General features: G+C 45.8%; 2 protein-coding genes across 5 annotated transcripts in view; both read right to left on the minus strand.

Moving 5' to 3' along the window:
* Positions 1 to 501: 501 nt before the first annotated feature.
* On the minus strand, positions 502 to 5,773 carry SLFNL1 (schlafen like 1). The gene is made up of 3 exons (XM_070949893.1): positions 5,333 to 5,773; positions 1,829 to 2,506; positions 502 to 624 (listed from the first exon to the last, which is right to left on the minus strand). Exons 1-3 carry the CDS (start codon positions 5,771 to 5,773, stop codon positions 502 to 504), a joined length of 1,242 nt encoding a protein of 413 aa, XP_070805994.1.
* A 5,030-nt stretch (positions 5,774 to 10,803) lies between these two features.
* Positions 10,804 to 21,044, minus strand: part of SCMH1 (Scm polycomb group protein homolog 1) — a 53,271-nt gene continuing 43,030 nt past the window's right edge. For all 4 annotated transcript variants that reach the window (XM_070949500.1, XM_070949501.1, XM_070949499.1 and 1 more), the window contains 3 exons: positions 16,945 to 17,148; positions 14,144 to 14,286; positions 10,804 to 12,805 (listed from right to left, as the gene is read on the minus strand). In XM_070949500.1, the coding sequence (XP_070805601.1) occupies positions 12,680 to 12,805; positions 14,144 to 14,286; positions 16,945 to 17,148 (473 nt within the window). In that variant the 3' untranslated portion in view covers positions 10,804 to 12,679. The remainder of the gene's footprint in view (positions 12,806 to 14,143; positions 14,287 to 16,944; positions 17,149 to 21,044) is intronic.

Raw genomic sequence — 21,044 nt, forward strand, 5'->3', positions numbered from 1 at the left:
ACCATAATCCACGTTTGGACTTTTAACCTGCTTGAACAGCCCAGCAGTAACTTCCTGTTTTTTTGTTTCTAAGGAGAGAATTGCCGATAGCAGTAATAGGCACACAGTGAAAACAGGCAGAAGAAAGGGCAGGTTAGAGAAGGGGGGTGATGGGGAAATTGCCATGTTAATATAGTTGCAAATAATGGTTCCCCCCCTTTAAATACCGATAACATGAAATGTATTGATGCACAACAGTGCGTGTACAAAAGATGATTTCCATCACTTTCATCAACCCGACTGGTTTGATAACACACACACATCCACACAGAGAGGAGGGAAAAATTGCTTTCTCCACTCTACATGTATTGGAAAGAGCAAAGCAGAGCCTAATAATGGCCCCCATTCTCCTGGCACAAGATGACCGTAGGTAGATCCAAGCTTTTAACTGGGGCCGCGTTTTCTTTGCCCAGGCATGTATGTAGCTGTCCTCCAGCTGATAATGGATAGCATGGCTTAACGTTACGAGATGACGCAGCATTTTGTGCTGTTATGCTGCAAACGTATCTGCTGTTGCAGGTTTTCTTTCTCCTTCAGCAAGTCGCCTGTTTTCAATTCCAGCTTCTTGATTTCCTCTGTCCATTTCTGGGAAATTTACAAAGTCATGGTCATTCCCTTCCCCATAATAGCGGTTTTGCACTATTTGTTTTGCAAGCTGGACTCTGGTGATGGCATCAGGAAAGCCAGAAAGTCTCTTAAAATGGTAAGGAGATGATCTGGCTTGCCCTTGTTTCTTGAACGATTTTAGCGGGGGCAATGTCTTCAGTTATTTTGGAACACCTTAATCTATTCTGCAGAAGGTTTACTTAAAAGCAGAGCACTGTAGCAGGAAAAAAAAATGCCTTGGATATTTTAATCGTTGGGTTGCTAGAGAGAAGGCCGACACAACCATCATCAATAGCTGAACTCTACCTATGATTTTAATTTGAAAGGATTTAGCAGTTTTATCTTTCTGCTGGCCTTTGGGAATTTTAAACTTGCCTTTCAATGACAAAAGTATTTATTCCTGACAAAAACAATCAATTTCGATACAAGCCTCCAAAGCCCCCCAATTTTGTATGTTGGGGAACCAGAAGCTATTTCTTATGTGCCACAGTGGCGCAGTGGTTAGAGTGCAGTACTGCAGGCTACTTCTGCTGCCTGCCGGCTGCCTGCAATTTGGCAGTTTAAATCTCACCAGGCTCAAGGTTGACTCAGCTTTCCATCCTTCCGAGGTCGGTAAAATGAGGACCCAGATTGTTGGGGGCAATAGGCTGACTCTGTAAACCACCTAGAGAGGGCTGTAAAGCACTGTAAGGTAAAGGTTCCTCTCGCACATCTGTGCTAGTCATTCCTGACTCTAGGGGGCAGTGCTCTGTTTCAAAGCCGAAGAGCCAGCACTGTCCGAAGACTTATCCATGGTCATGTGGCCAGCATGACTAAACACCAAAGGCACATGGAACGCTGCTACCTTCCCACCAAAGGTGGTCCCTATTTTTCTACTTGCATTTTTTAAGTGCTTTTGAACTGCTAGGTTGGCAGAAGCTGGGACAAGTAACGGGAACTCACTCCGTTACGTGGCACTAGTATTTGAACCACTGAACTGCTGACTTCTCCATTGACAAGCTCAGCATCTTAGCCACTGAGCCACCACGTCCTGTAAAGCACTGTAAAGCGGTATATAAGTCTAAGTGCTATTGCTCTTGCTTATCGGATGGCACTTTCAAACTTAGTTCTTTGTGTGACAGCTAGAATTTGGTTTGTACGTCCCCAAGCACTTTATACAAGATGTGCAAAATCTGAACGATACCTGCCGGCACCACTCTTGGATAGCGCTTCCAGAGAGGGGTCCTTGGATGCTGCCATCTCGCCTCAGGTACACCTCCCCCTGATCTGTTTCATACAGGAGGGGTTCTGCGTGCGGCTTGGGAGGATGGACGCTCAGCCGGATGACTTTGAGAAAGATGCCCGTGTCTTCCGCTTTGATAACTGGGATGAAGCTGAGCGTGTAGGCGGTAGGGAAAACCTGGGGCTTGAAGGTTTTTAAAAGAGAATCTGTCAGCAGGCGAATTCGGTCTTCTTCCTTGTGGTCGCACTTGGCGCCACGCACCAAGCCGTTGTCCTCAACTCCCACGAAAAGACTGCCCCCTTCACTGTTGAGAAAAGCACAGGTGTACTTCCGCAAATGATGCTTTAGCGTTGTCGTCAGGTATTCTCCGCTCCCTTGCTTGAATTCCACATTCCGTGTCTCCCCACCAATGAAAGCTCCGTAGAACAGACATTCTCTCCCAACAATCTCTTTATGGACAATGGCACTGTCCGAGCGGGTGCTGTTCAGAAAAGTCACTGGCCAGTCGATCAGTCTCCAAGGGTAGCGGACGCTTTTTCTGATGGGATTAACTCTGTTGTCATTTGCCAGTTGCTTCCTTCTCTCGGGCCCTGACGGTCCTCCTAGCAGACCATCAGATCTGCTCCCCATGGAATCACTCTGTAGGCATGATGAGTAAAATTCAAGCGTATAATCAAATGTCACCAGTAAAAGGACTTGCGGCTTTGCAAGAATGTAGGTTCCTGTTTTGGTTGAGCAATTGTGATAAAAATTACATACCCGTATAGATCCAATATTTCCTGTTGTGCTTTATATACAAACATTGGTGTTCAAACGGGGAAGGAAGAGCTTAAGTGCAGGGGCTGTAATTGTTTTTCTATTCTAAAAGCTGAATGGCTGTCCCAAAGGTGCTTTTTTTTTCAAAAGGCAACTGGACTTTCTTTGTTTTTTCTTGAAGAACTTTCACTTCTCATCCAAGAAGCTTCTTCAGTTCATGAACTGAAGAAGCTCCTTGGATGAGAAGCGAAACATCTTCAGGGAAACAACAAAGTCCAGTTGCCTTTTGAAAAAAAATAGCTTTGAGGCAACCATGACCTGGATGACTGAATGGCTGTCACTGCTGAAAACTCTGAAACCAGGGAAGAGTTTATAATTCAAGATCTATACTGAGTTTGTCTCCTTTGTTGGTTTAGAACAGCCAATTGTTAATATGTATAGCACATGGGATACCTTTGGGTCTCTGTGGAGGAATCATAATTACATCCTAGTATGCCATTGGACATATTTTCCCCAAACTTTGTGGCTAGTAGGGTCCTCCCCCCCTCCCAAATAACTCCTGTAAGTTCCCTTCAGAAGTGGCCAAAATTGTGGAAACCTTTTGGGAAAAGTGTATTTTTGAGGTTTGATGGCTAAAAACACCACAACTTTTTGGAGTTTCAAGATAATCCTATTCCACTGCTGGAATGGCCTGGGAATAGCCCGGAGCTTAACCCAATTGAAAATCTATGGAGCCAACTAAAGAAACTTGTTAGTCAGAAGCAACCCAGCAATAAAACCCAGTTAATAGAAGCCATCCTTCAATCTTGGTTTCACATTAGAACAGCTGCAGAACTAAAAGACTTGGTTCACTCCATGGGAAGACGTTGTAAGGCCATAATTCATGCTAATGGTTACCCAACTATTAACTGACATGATAATTTTTTTATATCTCATTTTTTCTATGGTGATAATTTTTGTATATCTCATTTTTTCTGTTTCACTTTTCTTCTTTATACTGTAACTGCTATTCTAATAGCAAATCCTTCATAAAAGTTATTGCATTACATTCTTGATTAAATTATCTTTCCATTGACATATAATTTTATGGTACTACTCCAGAAAAAAGTGGTGTTATTAGCTAGTTTTAAGAAAATACACTTTCCCCAAAAGGTTTCCACGATTTTGGCTACTACTGTATATGGTTTAGCAATTATGGGTGTAGCAATCCAATACATTTAAATGGTGTTTAGATGTACCACACTGAGGGTGAGGCTTATAGAAAATAAGTCAGTTTGGAAGTATAACCATGACCGCATTTGTCTAAATTTCATATTGTCCGTTGGCATCAATGTGCTCTCTGAAGGTTATTGCAATAACTTGGGAGTTATTTAGCCAAATGGAACCACCGTCTCCAAAGAACAAATCTGTTCTGTGTTAAATCTGTTTGAAGTGACACTTAAAAGCTGAGTTTACCCTGCCTGCTGCAAATTAAACCTTGCTTAAGGGAACATGGAATTGTGGCGTTAGACTTGAAAGAAGGTAGCTGGGTCCAGGCAACATGCTAAATCCCAAATCTTTTAGGGACTATTTTTTAAAAACAAAAAAACAATTGCTGCCAAATGTCCTGTCTGCAAACAATGCCTAGATTTACCGTGACATGCTTATTTTAGTGCATGGTAGATACACAATTAGACTATTCTGCTTTAATACTATTTTAAAGGAATATGGAAAAAAATCTAGATGTGCTAGAAATATTTTGTAATACATGAAGGTGGCCTCTGTTATGTCATGGTGAATTAGATTGGGTGCTATTGTTTTGCTGAGAGGGAAAAGATTTAGGGCTTATGTGGCAAGGAATAAACCCCCTAATTAGAATAGCCAAGCTTCCCCTTGCTATTATGGTGCAAGGAAAACATTTATTGTTATTTATTTCCTTGCAACGGAGAGAAAAAAAGCAAAAGGCATACATTTCATGCACCTTGCTTCTTGCACATGTATGTGTATCTTTCATGTATGTCTGCTTGGATAAGGGGAGGATTCCGAGAACTTTAAGAACCAGTTCACTAGTGGACTTTGGCTTCTCCACTATTCCAGCCTTTCATTCCTACTAAATACCTTTCATTGTTGATTTTAAACGGAAGTTTGCACAGGTATTTTAAGTACAAGAATGATCTGGCTGGTGCAGTTTGTGTGATTCTTGATTTCTGTCTTCTCGGTGTTGCATAGGTGAGAAGCTCTTATATATGCCCAAGAATTTAGCTTGGAATCTGTTAAAACTGTTAAAACTGTTAGCTTGGAATCCCTAGTACCGTGATGGTGAATCTATGGCACGTGTGCCCGAAGTGGCATGTGGAACCATGTTGCCTGGCATGTGTGGCATCGCCCATTCCTCTTCCGGGTTTCTGGTGTGCATGCACGTGCGATGATCAGCTGACCTTTTTGCATGCAACAGTTCTGGAAACTAGAAGAGCTGGTCTTCCTTTTTCATGCGTGAGCATGCGTGCCAGCCAGGTGATTGTCACGTGTGCATGCGCACCAGAAACCCGGAAGAGTAGCTGGCTGAAACCGGAAGTTCAGTAGCTGAAACTGGAAGTTCATTTTCGGGCATGTGCAGGCACCCGGGTTGCAGCTCAGACCCATGCGCGCTCCCTTTTTGGCATTCAGTGCTGAAAAAGTTTGCCATCACTACCCTAGTATAACAGAAGAGTTAGCTTTCTGGCACCTTACCTCTCTGCTAGTTTTGGTAGCAGTTGCAGGCTTTTTGCCTTGTCCCACCACAAGATTTTTCCCCTTCTGCACAAGCTCTTTGGAGAGGTTGTGTTCTGCCTCCGAAACAAGGAGCAGTTGTTTGAGGACTTGCTCCAGGCTGATTTCTGTGGCCACCTGAACATAAGCGTAGGCCTGCTTACGTTTCTTGATCACTTCAATATCGTATCTTTGGAGCGTGACGCTTGCCATACTGAGGATGTCCTTCAACATACTGCCAAGATCTTCGCTGGAATGTTTGGGGTTTAAGTTTCCAATGTAAAGGACATAGGTTTGGGTCTGACCAGAATGAACATCTTCCTCAGTTTTTGCTTCTTCCAAAGTTGCTTCTGGAATCTGATCTATGTTGCCGGCTACTTGTATGGCTTCTACTACGATTTCTGGAATGACTTCCGTTTCCATTTTTAAGCCTTAATGAAAGGTTTGCATTTGGCTGTATTTCTCAGGGGTTGCTAGATGGAGCACAGAAGAGCTTATTAGGTCATTCTACATGGGTCTTGCTTGAAGCTATGAGTAATACATGATTCAAGAATGATCTCTTCTCTTATGGCTTGCTTCTGCGAAGTAGAAACAGAATTTTGCTCTTACAAATGGCCAAGGGCATAAAATCTCTGTATGGAGATCAAAGCTTATGGGAGAAACAACCCCCCTCCCAAATGACACTTAGGAGAATGGGGGATGTTAATTGTAATCTGGTCATAGGAGTGTCAGGGTTCCAGGTAACACCCCCAACGCAAGAAGACTCCAAGGCTAAAAGTTCCTCAAAGTTCCATTTTATTAGAGACGTCATATTGGCACATCTGGGAAAACCCGACTCTGAAAGCTTCCAGGTTTTCCCCACCCAAAAGAAAGTCCAAGTCCCTTCCCCTGCACCCACATGTCCACCACATGATCCAATCAATGCACCGTCCCAACTGGAGATGCCTCCTAGTCATGCCACTCCAGGTGCAGGGCTGAATGTCCTTGACTCTAAGAGAAAAGTTATTATGGCCAGATATCTCCCCAACTCCATACAATCCCCCCTCCATTTCCCACAGCACTAAGTATGGCAGCCCTGAAGAGCCAAAGAAAAAGATGGCTTCCACGGCTGACAAGGAGCTTGCTCCTGTTGTTTCTTAGCAGCTATCTCTCAAACAGAGTACGAAAGTTTGCAATCAGATTTGATTTAATAGATCATATAATGAAGATTCAGATGTTAAGATTTATGCAATGACCTAATACTTTTTTTTCAGTGACTATTCTATTGAAGTTTTCCCACACTTCTCCTAAGAAGCTTCTTTAGGATGAAGCAACTTCTCTCTTCAGGAGACATTAGTTACACTTAGTTCTTTCTCCTAAGTAATTCTGATACTTCAGGAATAGGTTTAGCTACAATGATTGGGTCATCTACTCAGGGTTGAGCTTCAAAAATTTTAGCAAGGGGTTTTCTGCCTGGTTGCTGGGTGGGCATGGCCATGGTGGGCGTGCCCTCCCTGGGCTCCGGAGGCTATACTTGAGCCTCCGGGAGGGTGAAAATGGCCTTCCCAGGCTCCGGAGGCCCTCTGGAAACAGGCCCGTTTCTGGCCTTTCCAAACTTCCGGTAGGCCCGTTTTTCGCCTGTGCATGCCCTGCACCTACCTGCATCCAAAAGGGGCCACGTGGGGACTCCTGGGAGGGGCAGGGTGGGGTGGGCAGGGCAGGGCCAGCCAGGAGTGGGATTTTGGGGTTCTCCGCACTGCACAGAATCCGAGCTAGTGGTTCTCCCGAACCACTGCGAACCCCCAGCAGCCCACCCCTGCATCGACTTAATACTAATTCCAGCTTGAATGTTTATTCTGTCCTTTACTAGAATGTTGAGATCTGCTCATGGTTGGAAAAAAGGGAAACATTATGAATTCAGGAATTGGTTCCATATGTGCATCTGCTCGGATATTCTTTGCCTTCCCTTTCTCATCTTTCTTAATTTCACCAAAATCATTTGGGCCAGGTGGAGAAGTCCTTCCTCTGTTGCTGTTTTTTTAAAAAATTTGGGAATGACAACTCATTGTCCTGCTGCAAGTCACTCACTGGGTCCATCTGCCTTGTGTCCACCCCATGTTTACCATACCTCATCATGGCCAAACGTCAGAAGCCTGTTGTGACTATACTTGATGAAAAGAGGTGGAAAGATAAGACTGATGAAATGGCCTGAATAAATGGCAAAAATGAAAACAAGCTAGTTGTCGTTTCTATTACTAAGCTTATAGCACAAGTAACTTGACACTCTACTCCAAGCTGTACAAACTTTGTCTTACCTTCAGTTTCACATCCTTAAAAACCTTGTGCCATAGGAGGAGTTGGTTCTCATACATTTCTTAATAGCTCCAGGTTTGTTCAAAATTGTGCTGCTGCTATTTCTCAGGCGTCTATTCCAAGTCTTTCTTAAAGCGTTTAAATTGTGAGGTCATAGATGTTCTTGTGACAATTCTAACATATTCGCTTGAGCCCATGGTAGACTACACGGTTAGGAGGCGTTTCCCCATGTAAAAAGATGTCCCTTATTGGTTCTAGTCTGAACTTTTTTTAAAAAAAAGAATCAATTTACAGAGATATTAGAACTATTGGAAAATAATAGGTGTTGCTATTGAAACTAACCAGTTTTAAGACTGGTATTACTTTAGGTGGTAAACAGTGTTTAGCAGGGACTGTCAAACTCGATTTCATTGATGGCCGCATCAGGGTCGTGTTTGACCTCGGAGGGGCGGTGTGGATGTGGTCAAGATGGGCATCAGAGGTGGGTTTCAGCAGGTTCTGACCAGTTCTGGAGAACCGGTAGTGGAAATTTTGAGTAGTTCGGAGAACCGGTAGTAAAAATTCTGACTGGCCCCGCCCCCCATCTATTCTCTGCCTCCCAAGTCCCAGCTGATCGGGAGGAAATGGGGATTTTGCAGCATCCTTCCCCTGGAGTGGGCTGGGAATGGAGATTTTACAGTATCCTTTCCCTGCCGCGCCCATCAAGCCATGCCATGCCCACCAAGCCACACCCATAGAACCGGTAGTAAAAATTTTTGAAACCCACCACTGGTGGGCATGGCCAGCTCATCACTCGTGTTGGGGGCGCCTGTGGTGGCTGAGCATTCTGCCAACGAAAACTGGCTCCTGAGCTCCATTTTCACTTGAGACAGCTTCCTGCAACCCTCTGCCAGTGAAAATGGAGCTCGGGAGGGCAGTCCGCGGCCCTCACAAGCTCCATCTTCATGGGCAGAGGTACCGTGGGCCGGTCCTTCATCCGCTTCATCTGCGGGCCAGATCCGGCCCCCGGGCCTTGAGTTTCATAGCCCTGGTGCATAGCAAACCTGTGTCACAATCTGCTTCCACTGTGGCCATTAAGCAATTGCCAGTCATTAAGTAGTACTATAGTGCTAGCTATATTTTATTTTTATTTATTTATTGAATTTGTATACTGCCCTTCTCCCAAAAGGGACTCAGGGCGGTGGACAGCCAAAATTAAAATACATACAATACAAAAGTTCAGATAGCTAAAATAAAATCAATCGGCCTCCCAATTTAAAACCCCAAGTCTATAAAATTTAAAAATTCCCATTAAAAAACCATTTAGGCTAGGCCGGCTTGCTGGAATAAATAAGTCTTCAGGGCCTTACGGAGGTCTGGGATCAGTTGTATTCTAGGAGGTAGCTCCTGGAATACTACATACATACATATATATAGGAATATATACTGGAATATGAATATATATATATATATATATATATTTATTTATTTATTTATTTATTAAATTTTTATACCGCCCCCTCTCCCGAAGGACTCGGGGCGGTGAACAGCCAAAATTAAAAACACACAATACAAATATTAAAATGCATTAAAACAGAATTAAATTATCTTAGGCTTCACCAATTTAAAACCCCGTTACCCATAAAATTCACCAATTAAAAATTTTTAACCCAGCCCGGCTTGCTGAAATAAAAACGTCTTCAGGGCCCGGCGGAAGGTCCGGAGATCCGGGATTAGTCGTATCCCTGGGGGCAGCTCATTCCAGAGGGCGGGTGCCCCCACAGAGAAGGCTCTTCCCCGGGGGGTCGCCAGCCGACATTGCCTGACAGACGGCACCCCGAGGAGACCCTCTCTGTGGGAGCGTGTTGGCCGGTGGGAGGTTATCGGAGGCAGAAGGTGGTCTCGTAAATAACTGGGTCCTAAGCCATGGAGCGCTTTGAAGATGAGAACCAACACCTTGAAGCGCACTCGGAAGACCACTGGAAGCCAATGCAGCTCGCGCAGGAGAGGTGTCACGTGGGAGCGCCATGCCGCCCCCATAAGTACCCGCGCGGCCGCATTCTGCACCAGTTGGAGCCTCCGAGTGCTCCTCAAGGGGAGCCCCATGTAGAGAGCATTACAGTAGTCGAGGCGGGAAGTAACGAGGGCATGAGTGACCGTGCATAGGGAGTCCCGATCCAGAAAGGGGCGCAACTGGCGTATCAGGCGGACCTGATAGAAAGCCCCCCTGGCCACGGCCGTCAAATGCTCTTCTAAGGACAGCCGTGCGTCCAGGAGGACACCCAAGTTACGCACCCTCTCCGTGGGGGCCAATGTCTCGCCCCCAATAGTCAGCGATGGCACCAGCTGACTATATCGGGACGCCGGCAGCCACAGCCACTCAGTCTTGGAGGGATTGAGTCGGAGCCTGTTCCGCCCCATCCAGACCCGCACCGCCTCCAGGCACCGGGACATCACTTCAAGGGCATCGTTGGGGTGGTCTGGGGTGGAGATGTACAGCTGGGTGTCATCAGCGTACAGATGGCACTGCACCCCAAAACCACGGATGATCTCGCCCAGCGGCTTCACATAAATGTTGAACAGGAGAGGCGAGAGGACCGACCCTTGTGGCACCCCACAAACCAAGTGCCTTGAGGTCGACCTCTGCCCTCCAGCCAACACAGACTGCGACCTGTCGGAGAGATAGGAGGAGAACCACCGTAAAACAGTGCCTCCCACTCCCAACCCCTCCAACCGGCGCAGCATGATACCATGGTCGATGGTATCAAAAGCCGCTGAGAGGTCTAATAGGACCAGAACAGAGGAGCAACCTCTGTCCCGAGCCCTCCAGAGATCATCAACCAACGCGACCAATGCCGTTTCCGTGCTGTACCCGGGCCTGAAGCCGGACTGGAACGGATCTAGATAGACGGTTTCCTCCAGGTACTGGGGGAGCTGTCGCGCAACCACACTCTCAACAACCTTCGCCAGAAAGCGAAGGTTGGAAACTGGACGATAGTTTGCTAAAACAGCTGGGTCCAGAGAGGGCTTCTTGAGGAGGGGCCTCACCACCGCCTCTTTCAAGGCGGGAGGCAAGTATATATACACATACACACACACACACACACACATATATACTATACTGCATTTAGTATCTTGTGATTGACTTGAGCCAACAGAAACCCACTCGTCTTTTTTAAAATTTTATTTCATTTATAAACAAAATCATCAGAGTAAGTGCAGAAAAGAACATTGGCAGGATCCTTCCTGCTACCTGCCGTAGGCAGTGCTTACAGAAACAGTATTCTGCAACCAGGCAGTAATAGCAGAAACAGGTGGCCTGCCCCGGGGGGGGGGGAGTGGGGGGAGGGGCTAAACTGGACAACCAAGATGGTGACCGAGTCGCACCATTCCAGCACGTCACAGTCACTGCTGGATCCTCCTTTCTGGAATTGGTTTATTGCCTGTGAATTTTCATTCTTTTGTTTTAGAGGCCCTCTTGCTTTGCCTTCTGAGCTTCTCTTCCGGAAGTGTTTGGGAGAGGAAGAAGCGGCCCCGGGAAGGAGCGGCGGGGTGTGTAACTTGGGCAGAAAGAAATGCTATGAAAGGCTTGTACCTTTGCCTAACCCTTTTTCCCAGTTCAGGAATCAGAGCAGGTGAACAGCCATGGGCAACTGAGTCTCAAGCATTCATTTGTCTGCATCCCAAAGAACAAGCTGCTATGGTTATTCTGAAGGATTTTTTTTTTTTTAAAAAAAGCATCACATACTTGCTTTCCAGACACAAAGCACACTTCAGTGGAGGACCTGGAGAAAAACCAGAATTGTGGGGCACCGGGTTATGGCCTCCTCCTCCTTCTCTTCTCACCTGCCAGCAGCAAAACCTCTCTAACTACAGGACAATGGGGACCATCCACTCAAGTGCCATAAAAATAAATACATTATTTTCCAGCATACACATACGATTCAGGTTTTGCTACTGAAATTGGTGGACTGACGTGAAAAAAAGGAGCCGCATTTCTGCATCTCTCTGCTATCCTACCTGCCCGCCAGGTAGGTAGGTAGCTAGCTAGCTAGCTATCGAGAAAATTCTGCCAGGGTGAAGTGGGAGATATATTAAATGGTACCACGGTAGAAGAGGAGATGTCGAACTCCCCAGAGGAAAAGTTAAAATGGTTGCCATCTCGAGAGCCAGTAGAAAACGCTCAAGCTGCAGGGCAGGAGTGAGGGGCAGTGGGGGGTGGGGGTGGTTTGTTGCTTAGTTGTTATGCTCTGTGCCACTTCAGTATAGGACCACATGCCTTCCACCGTCCCGGCTCCCTTGTAGTGTTGGAATGGTAAACAACACAAACGCAGAGCCGCTGCTTGTGTCAAAATAAATAGGAAGAATTGTCTGCCTATCAGCCAGCAATATGTGTGTGTGGGTTTGTGTGTGTGTGTGGAGGGGGAACAGCTTGAGTCCTCAATACAGGAAGAGATTAACAGCACCAAGTGAGAAGTAAGAAGTGAGATCTGCAGGCAGGGAGTGCAGCTTGCTGGATAGGGGTCCTGCAAAAACTCCCACCCCACCCCTGCACCCAAGGGAGTGCATCATCTGAAGAGCAGCAGCCGCTTGTCCTCCTCAGGTGGCTTCTTCTACTGAGTTTCTTCTGCAGGGCACAGAAAAGTGACCTCTTGACGTCCTCCTCCCATTGCATGAAGAGGCTTCTCGAAGAGAGCAGCAAAAGAAGAGGCTGTGATCAAAAGAGACGGGCCAAAACAGCCGAGTCGAATGCAAGGGCGGCCTTGCCACAACTCCGCCCACCGGAGGCATTCTCGCCCGTCAGATACGGTCCCAGAGGCCACCAGCGGAGAGCTGAGGAAACTTCTCCCTTTTTTGTGAGAGTCCACCTGAAGCTTCGTACGATGATTCGGGATGCCTAGGACCTTCCTCCTGCAGGAAGTCACCTTTCTTCTGCTGGTTAAGAAAGGTGTCCTAGTGATTCCGTGGACGCGGTGGCTGCAGAAGGGGGACACGTGTCTTACGTGCCTTTCGCGGAGAGCTGAGAGGGCCAATGATTGTCCCAGGAAGAGTCTTTTTTCAGAACTTGCCCTGTTTCAACTTATCGATGTGGTAGGTGAGTTTCAGCGCTGGCCCCAGTTTCAAGCCCATGTACTTCATCATCATGTCACTTCGCAACAAGAGTAAGGCCTTGCCGTCAATCTCCTGTAGGTATAGAGCAGAAAGAGGCAGGTTTTGTGCTGTGCCAGAAGTAAGAAGAGGCTGGGTTAGGGCGACTGCCGATCTATGAGATAAATACACGACAGGGCTGCCCCGTTTTGAAACCCCGGTTGCATAGAAAAAAGAATTTCTTTCACGTGCCTTGACGTTAGGAGTGACACTTATCAAAACCCCTTCATTGGCATGAGCTTTACATGGAGATTAGAGGCTTAGGGTTTGGCTTCTTTCTTAGCTACTTGGGGAAAAGTCTTTACAAGTGGAATTCAGCCTTTTTATAAGACTCTTCAAGTAAAGCTCCTGGGAACAGCTGTTTACATCTGTGCTGTATTAGTCTGTCTCTCTACTTCAGGGGTGTCAAACTTGATTTCACTGAGGGCCGCAGGGTTGTGGGGGGCCCTCGGGGGGGGGGCAGGGTGAGTGTGGCCAGGGTGGGCATGGCCAGCTCAACATCACTCGTGTTGGGGGCATCTATGGTGGCCTGAGTGCTCTGACAGCAAAAAACGAGCTCCGTTTTCGGCTTCGATGGCCTCCTGCAACCCTCTGCCAGCACAAATGGAGCTCGGGATGGCTGCATGCTCCATTTTTGCTGGCAGAGGCACCGCGGGCCAGTCCTTTGCTGTTTCCAGGGTGGCCCTGCAAGCCAGATCTATGCACCCTGTGGGCCTTGTGTTTGACACCCCTGCTCTACTTCAATTCTTATGCTAAGTTTGATGGTCAGATATATTCATCCTACATTGCCCAAATAAACCTGTTGTCAGCACTTCAAGCTGCATTTACTCTAGTGCTGACATAAGAAGGAGAAGCGGAGGCGTCTGGAAAGGGACGTTTGACTTTTCACCTACTTATTTTCCTTGGAGATAATATCCCCTAGGAGATGGGATGGGAGGGGGGAAATTCCTTTGAGCTGGAGCAGTAGATTAGGGGTAGAGTGACTTGGAAGATGGCCAATGAGTGCAGAGAAATGGGGAAAGGAAAGGGAGGGTTTTGGGTCAGGAAGTCAGTGTTGGCTACAATGGAGTCGGTGTTAGAATGTCGTGCTTAATAAATGGGAGTTTTTCATCAAAGACTTTGTTTGAAATGCAATTTATTTGAGACGACCTCGAAACCTGACACCTGTTTAGTGTTGGAAGGTGCCAAAGCTTTGCCTCCTCAGTGTGTCACTGAGAGACCCTGACCTTCTTAGAGGGAAACATGCCTCACAGAATTATTAATAATGTTTTAAATGCTGCCTCATCAGCAGGAACAGTATGTTGGGTGGCAGCACTTCCATCAGGAGGAAAGTGCTACCCAGGCCAAGTCTGATGATCCTGAAATCATATTTACGTGTTTTCGGAAGAGTTCTGCATGGGGTCCCAGCTGGGGGTCAGCGTCTCTTACAAACTGCATGACATCTTCTACGGTCCAGGCAGAGGGATCCCGGGTACCCAACCTTGAAGTATCTCGAGAACTCAGGTATCTGTCAGAGCCTGAGGGCACAATGAATAAATACAAATAAAGCCTGGTGCTGCAGAAGCTCAGGGAGCCATGCTATTGAAATAGCGATTTCTAAACATGTAGATTTTAAACCTGAATTTCTATTAGACATAATACCAGAAAAACTTGAGAAGCAAACTATATGTTTAATATTGCATGTCTTAACATGGAAAAGCAAAAGGAAATCAGCAAAGCCATTAAAAAGCGAAAGTTAAAATATTTTGGACATGTGATGTGACACTCAGAAAAATACGGCATCCTTCACTTAATCCTCCAGGGAAAGATTGAAGGCAAACAAGGTTCAGGCAGAAGAAGAACATCGTGGCTTCAAAGTTGCGTTCCTTTCTGGATTGGGACTCCCTACGCATGGTCACTCAGGCATGCGTCACTTCCCGCCTGGACTACTGCAATGCTCTCTACTTGGAGCTCCCCTTGGTGTGCACCCGGAGGCTCCAGCTGGTCCAGAATGCAGCCGCGTGGGGGATTATGGGAGCGATGGGGCGCTCCCATGTGACACCTCTCCTGCGCGAGCTGCACTGGCTCCCGGTGGTCTTCCGGGTGCGCTTCAAGGTATTGGTGACCACCTTTAAAGCGCTCCATGGCTTAGAGCCAGGGTTATCTACGAGACCGCCTTCTGCTGCAAATAGCCTCCCACTGGCCAGTACGCTCGCACAGAGAGGGCCTCCTCAGGGTGCTGTCTGCCAGACAATGTCGGCTGGCGACCCCCAGGGGGAGAGCCTTCTCTGTGGTGGCACCTGCCTTCTGGAACAACCTCCCCCTAGAGATACACACGATACCAGACCTCCAGACTTTTCATCAGGCCCTGAAAACTCATTTATTTCACCTAGCCGGGCTGGCTTGATCCCATCCGTTTCGGTTTTAATTTGAAATTGGTTTTAATTGGGTTGTTTTAAATTGTGGGCCGAAATTATTTAATTACCTTTTAAACTGTTTTTTAAATTTTGTATGCTCTGTTTTATCTCGGCTGTTCACCGCCCTGAGTCCTGCTGGAAAAGGGCAGTATACAAATCAAAAAAATAAATAAAAAAAATAAAATCTAAGGGACCGGTTTGGATAAAACTCAGCAGCCCTTTTTCATGCAGCTGTTGGCAAAAATAGGATTGCCAACATGATCGTCAATGTCTGATATGGCACAAGAAGATGATGTCTTAACAGCAGCAAGGATTATATTTGCACAATATTGGAAAAATGAAGAAACACCGCGAGACAAAGAGATAATTAGGAAGAAACTAGATTGTGCAGAAATGGATAGACTTACATTGAAATTTAAACAGAGAGAAGATACAGAATATTATCAAACATGGTATCTATTTTACCAGTGGTTGGAAAAAAGGGAGTGGAGATCTTTCTTGCCACAGTTGTTAAATGAATCACTGCAAGTTGATAAGTTAGTGACACAGTTATTAAGTGGCTTCCCCATTGACTTTGTTTGTCAGGAGGGGATCACATGACCCCGGGATACCACAACCGTCATAAATATGAGTCAGTTGCCAAGCATTCAAATTTTGATCATGTGACCATGGGGATGCTGCAAAGATCATAAATGTGAAAAATAGTCATGAGTCACTTTTCAGTGCCACTGTAACTTCTAACAGTCCCTAAATGAACTGTAGTAAGTCGGGGACTGCCTATATTTGCACCAAATGCTTCTAGAGGGATAATAGAAGTGCCGCTTACTGCTTTTAATCATATCACCCTTTATTAAGAGACTTTTTCTTTCTTTCTTATCTAACTTCTAATCATGTCACTTACCTAAAAAAAGAAAAGAGGAAAAGAGAGAGAGAGAGAGAGAGAGAAAAGGAAAAGCAACTCAGAACAACAACAAAAAAAGAGAAATCATCCATCCATCATCTCTTGATATGATTAAAAGTTAGAATAAGTGATCGAAATAAGAGAAGGGGGAATATTAGTGTATACATTTTTATATCATAAAATGAAAGCAATAACAAGAGAAAACGTGGAATAATTGAACAGTGACAGAGTATAACTTAATACAAGTTTGTATTATTATTGAAGGGGCGCGGTGTCTCAGTGGCGAAGACGCTGAGCTTGTCGATCGAAAGGTCGGCACTTCAGCGGTTCGAATCCCTAGTGCCGTGTAATGGGGGTGAGCTCCCATTCCTTGTCCCAACTTCTGCCAACCTAGCAGTTTGAAAGCACGTAAAAAATGCAAGTAGAAAAATAGGGACCACCTTTGGTGGGAAGGTAACAATGTTCTGTGCACCTTCGGCGTTTAGTCATGCCGGGCACATGACCACGGAGACGCCTTCAGACAGCGCTGGCTCTTCGGCTTTGAAACGGAGATGAGCACCGCCCCCTAGAGTTGGGAACGATTAGCACATATGTGCGAGGGGAACCTTTACCTTTTATTATTATTAGAAATATATAAGCGGATTGAATGTAATGATTATGATTAACCTGATTAGTTTTATGTGTATTAGAATGTATGACACCCAGGTGCCACAGTGTTCCATGTACTTGTTTGATATCTTTATAAAAAATAAAAAACTTGGGGAGGGGGGAAGGAGTACTGCTTACTGCCCAAGATTCATGAAGTCCCTGCCCCCCTGTTAGTAGGACAAAGGTAAAGCTAGACTGCTTCATAGAAGGAGGGTTTTGAGGTCTCTTACCCCCAGCACTCAGCCTATGCCCAGCAGGGGTACTGCACTGAGTGAGGCTGGAGGGCTGATGAAGGTGTCGGTATCCCTGAAGTCGGAAGTCCCTTGAGTTCCGAATGGGACTGGACACGCTAACGGCATTCAAGGCCGAGTCGATCGGGTCCAAGCGAGGCTCCAGAGGACCAGGGAGACTATCGTTCAAGACAAAGGTTTCACCTGAAAGACATAAAAGCAACTGGTGAGAGAGAGGCAAGCAACAGCAATGATGCTGCGTGTACACAAAACGTTTCAAGTTGTAAGTCAACAGCAACGTGGAGCAAATTTACTCAGCTAGATAGTTGGGGAGGGGGAATTAAGTTTGCTGCTTTGTATCAAGTTCTTCGAGATAATTTCTCGAGCACCGGTGGTGCAGTGGTTTGAGAGCAGTACTGCAGGCTACTTCTGCTGCCTGCCGGCTGCCTGCAATTTGGCAGATCAAATCTCACTAGGCTCAGGTTGACTCAGCCTTCCATCCTTCTGAGGTGGGTAAAATGAGGACCCAGATTGTTGGGGGCAATAGGCTGACTCTGTAAACTGCTTAGAGAGAGCTGTAAAAGCCCTGTAAAAGCGGTATATAAGTCTAAGTGCTATTGCTATTCTCCCTACGTAACCAAGTTCAGTCATTCTCTTCATGACCTAGAAGTTCTTCTGCATGGAAAACAGTAGATGCGTTCATCCTGGAGAACCCCTGAGATTTCTTTGACCAGCCAATGCAGTGGAAAGGCCAAGCCTTTTCTTGCTAAAGGAGACCATCTTAGCATTCCCTAGGCATGTTATGGCATTAAAACAAAAGCACCAAGAATCCTATAACTTTGGTTCTGCTTTTTCTTTTTCTTTTGAAATAGGAAGCTATCTAGACCAGGGGTCTCCAGCCTTGGCAACTTTAAGACTTGTGGACTTCAACTCCCAGAATTCCTCAGCCAGCTTTGGGAGTTGAAGTCCACAAGTCTTAAAGTTGCCAAGCTTGGAGACCCCTGGTCTAGACATTCCTTCATGTAAATAGTGCTGCTTTTTTGTCCTCGGGTGCCAGCTCTTGGACAGAATAAATATGGAGCATTATCTGGCACCCAATTCCTCATTTCCTTATTAATTAATTATTTATTTATTTATTTATTTATTTATTTATTTATTTATTAATTAATTAATTAATTAATTAATTAATTAATTAATTATTTTTTCCAATTTATATACCGCCCTTCTCCCTGAGGACTCAGGGCGGTGTACAGCCAGAATTGACAACATGAAATACAAATATTAAAAAACAGTTAAAATATATATAAATTTGGCCCCAAAATTAAAAATCACAAACCAATTAAAACATTTAAAAATTTCTTCTTAAGCCAGCCCGGCTTGCTGGAAAAAGTGGGTTTTAAGGGCATGGCGGAAGGCACTGAGGTCTTGGATTCTCCTTATCTCTGGGGGCAACTGATTCCAGAGGGTAGGTGCCCTCACAGAGAAGGCCCTCCCCCTGGGGGTCACCTTCTGGCAGGAAAGTAAATTGTGGTTTAAGGAAGAAACTCTCCAAAAACCCTGAAGTCCAGCAGTGAAACATTCAAGCCAAATTCCAACAAGCAGCCATTTCTCATGTGCTGCTGTTGATTCAACGCTACATGAAGGATGCGGAGAACAGCTTGTGCCAGTAATGCTTCTGGACCACATACGCCATGGAGCCCTCACATCTTGTGTGTGTGAGATTTTGATCCGCCAGGCTATGGTATCGTCTTTAAAACATCCCCAAAGGAATGTCGCACATTGGTCGCCCAATGGCGTCAGAGTGTGTTCATGGTTCAGCTAATGAGATAAGTTCAAGTCACTTTAAAAAAAAAAATTCACACCTTACTTGAGCTGCTCATCATCAGCTTTTAAACATAGCAAAACAAGCCACAGTCCATAAAAACTTCCCCTTTAGTATACAGAACAACAGAATTGGAAGGGAAATCAGAGATCTTCTAGTGACACCCTCTCCTCAAGACCCTATACCAGTGATGGCTAAGCTTTTTGCCGTTGCGTGCAAAAAGCGGGGGGTCGCGGGGGGAGGGTCTTTTGTGTATGTGTGTGCCCACACCCATAATTCAATGCCCCTCTGCGCTCCCCCTGCTTTTGGCATGCGACGACAAAAAGGTTACCGGTGGGCCCAGTAGGCCCGTTTTTCGCCCTCCCCAGGCTCCAGAGGCTTTCTTGGAGCCTGGGGAGGACAAAAACGCCCCCCCACTCCTCAGAGGCCGGAAACAGCCCATTTCCCGACTTCTGGTGGGCCCGGAAGGCTTGAAAATCAGCTGGCCGGCGCGCGCATGCACGCTGGAGCTGAGCTAGAGCAACGCTCTTGTGCCCACAGATATGGCTCCGCATGCCAGCTATGCCACGCGTGCCATAGGTTCGCCATCACGGCCCTATATCTTTTCAGACAAATGGCTGTCCAATCTTTTCTTGAACACCTCCAGTGATGAAGCACCTACAACTTCTAGGGCCAAGCCATTCCACTGATTAACTGATCTGTCAGGAAATGTCTCCTAGGTTTCTTCTCTCCTTGATTAGTTTCCATCCATTGCTTCTTGTCCTGCCTTCAGGTGCTTTGGAGACTAGGACGAGCCCTCTTCTTTGTGGCAACCTCTCAAGTATTGGAAGACTGCTATCGTGTCACCCCTAGTCCTTCTTTTCATTAGACCAGACGTACCCAATTCCTGCAACCATTCTTCATATGTTTTAACCTTCAGTCCCCTAATCACTTTTGTTGCTCTTCCTGCACTCTTTCCCACGCCTCGACATCTGTTTTATATTGTGACGACCCAAACTGGATGGCAATATTCGAAGTGTGGTCCTGCTTTCCTGGCACTTTCCTACTGAAAGCAAGGCAAATTACTGCAAGCATAAGAAAGTACTATTTTCCCTCCCGAAACAGTTGTAAAGGCTTCTGTGCCCATTGTCATATGGCAACACCCATTCATAAATGAGAAGAAACCTTTTTTTACTAAGAAGAAATTATTTGCCATGAGTGGCAAGCAAGAGATTACTTGTCTGGCAGAAGCTGACGGGACTCTCAAAGAAGCCAGATGTTATGGATGTTGAGGGATCACTTACTTGTCTTAGTAAACAAAGAAACAACATGAACTAAGAGTTCAATGAGTTCAGAGACCTGTTCCATCCAGCCATGAATCCTATTCCCAAGTATGTCCTTAGATGCTCTCTGGGAAGCTCACTAGAATATGAAGGCATTGTTGTTGTCCTCAACAACTGGTATTCAAAGGGCATAAGAAACACATTCCATGCAGTTATCATGGATAAGAAATAGTGACAAAAATTCATGGGGCAACAGGCCTAATTTTGCCTTACAAACCAGTAGGCATAAACGTCAGATGGGAACTGAACATTCATCTTCAGCCTACGAAATGTCTTGCAAGAAGATCCTTCCTGTGCTTGCTTGCACTGGGAAATAAGCTTGTGCTAGAGAAGACTATTCACCCCATCTTCACAGAAATGGTAGAACTGATCACATGCAAGAATTGAAAGGCATTGTGTCCATCTGAACACAACCGAATAATGCCTTGTATGGGGACAAGAGAGGCTAATATTTTATTTCAGGATATTGTGATTGCTGGAAGAGCCATGGTGGCGCAGTGGTTAGGATGTAGCATTGCAAGCTAACTCTGCCAACAGCCAGTAGTTTTTGACTGGCTCAAGGTTGACTCAGCCTTCCATCTTTCTAAGGTCGGTAAAATGAGGACCCAGATTGTTGGAGGGCAATAAACTCTGCAAACTGCTTAGAGGGGGCTTTAAAGCACTGTGAAGTGGTATATAAGTCGAAGTGCTATTGCTACTGCTATAAAGTGTAGAAAGAACCTCCGTTCTGGTAATTTAAATTTATAGATGGCTTTTGTTCTTATAGTTATGCACAGATAATGGGGAGCACAGGGATTAAGGAGCTGTTAGAGGGAAGGAAGGAAGGAAGGAAGGAAATGTGCTTCCTTGCTGTGGCCCACTGTCTGCCATCCTGCTTGAAAAAGAAGAGTAGAAGGCCATGTCTACAGCGCGCAGCTGAGCTAGAAGTAGGACGCGGACATGAGCGTCAACCTATG

Source organism: Pituophis catenifer, unplaced genomic scaffold (assembly GCF_029215685.1).
Source record: "Pituophis catenifer annectens isolate HBS135680 unplaced genomic scaffold, rPitCat1.0.hap2 SCAF_9, whole genome shotgun sequence".
NCBI lineage: Eukaryota > Metazoa > Chordata > Lepidosauria > Squamata > Colubridae > Pituophis > Pituophis catenifer.

What these genes read in the sequence shown, in the direction of transcription:
- SLFNL1 (XM_070949893.1), bottom strand. Translation starts at nt 5,773, where the DNA reads ATGGAAACGGAAGTCATTCCAGAAATCGTAGTAGAAGCCATACAAGTA. An exon ending in CTACCAAAACTAGCAGAGAG is followed by an intron (nt 2,507 to 5,332) that starts GTAAGGTGCCAG and finishes TCATGCCTACAG; the next exon opens with AGTGATTCCATGGGGAGCAG. An exon ending in TCCAAGAGTGGTGCCGGCAG is followed by an intron (nt 625 to 1,828) that starts GTATCGTTCAGA and finishes TAAATTTCCCAG; the next exon opens with AAATGGACAGAGGAAATCAA.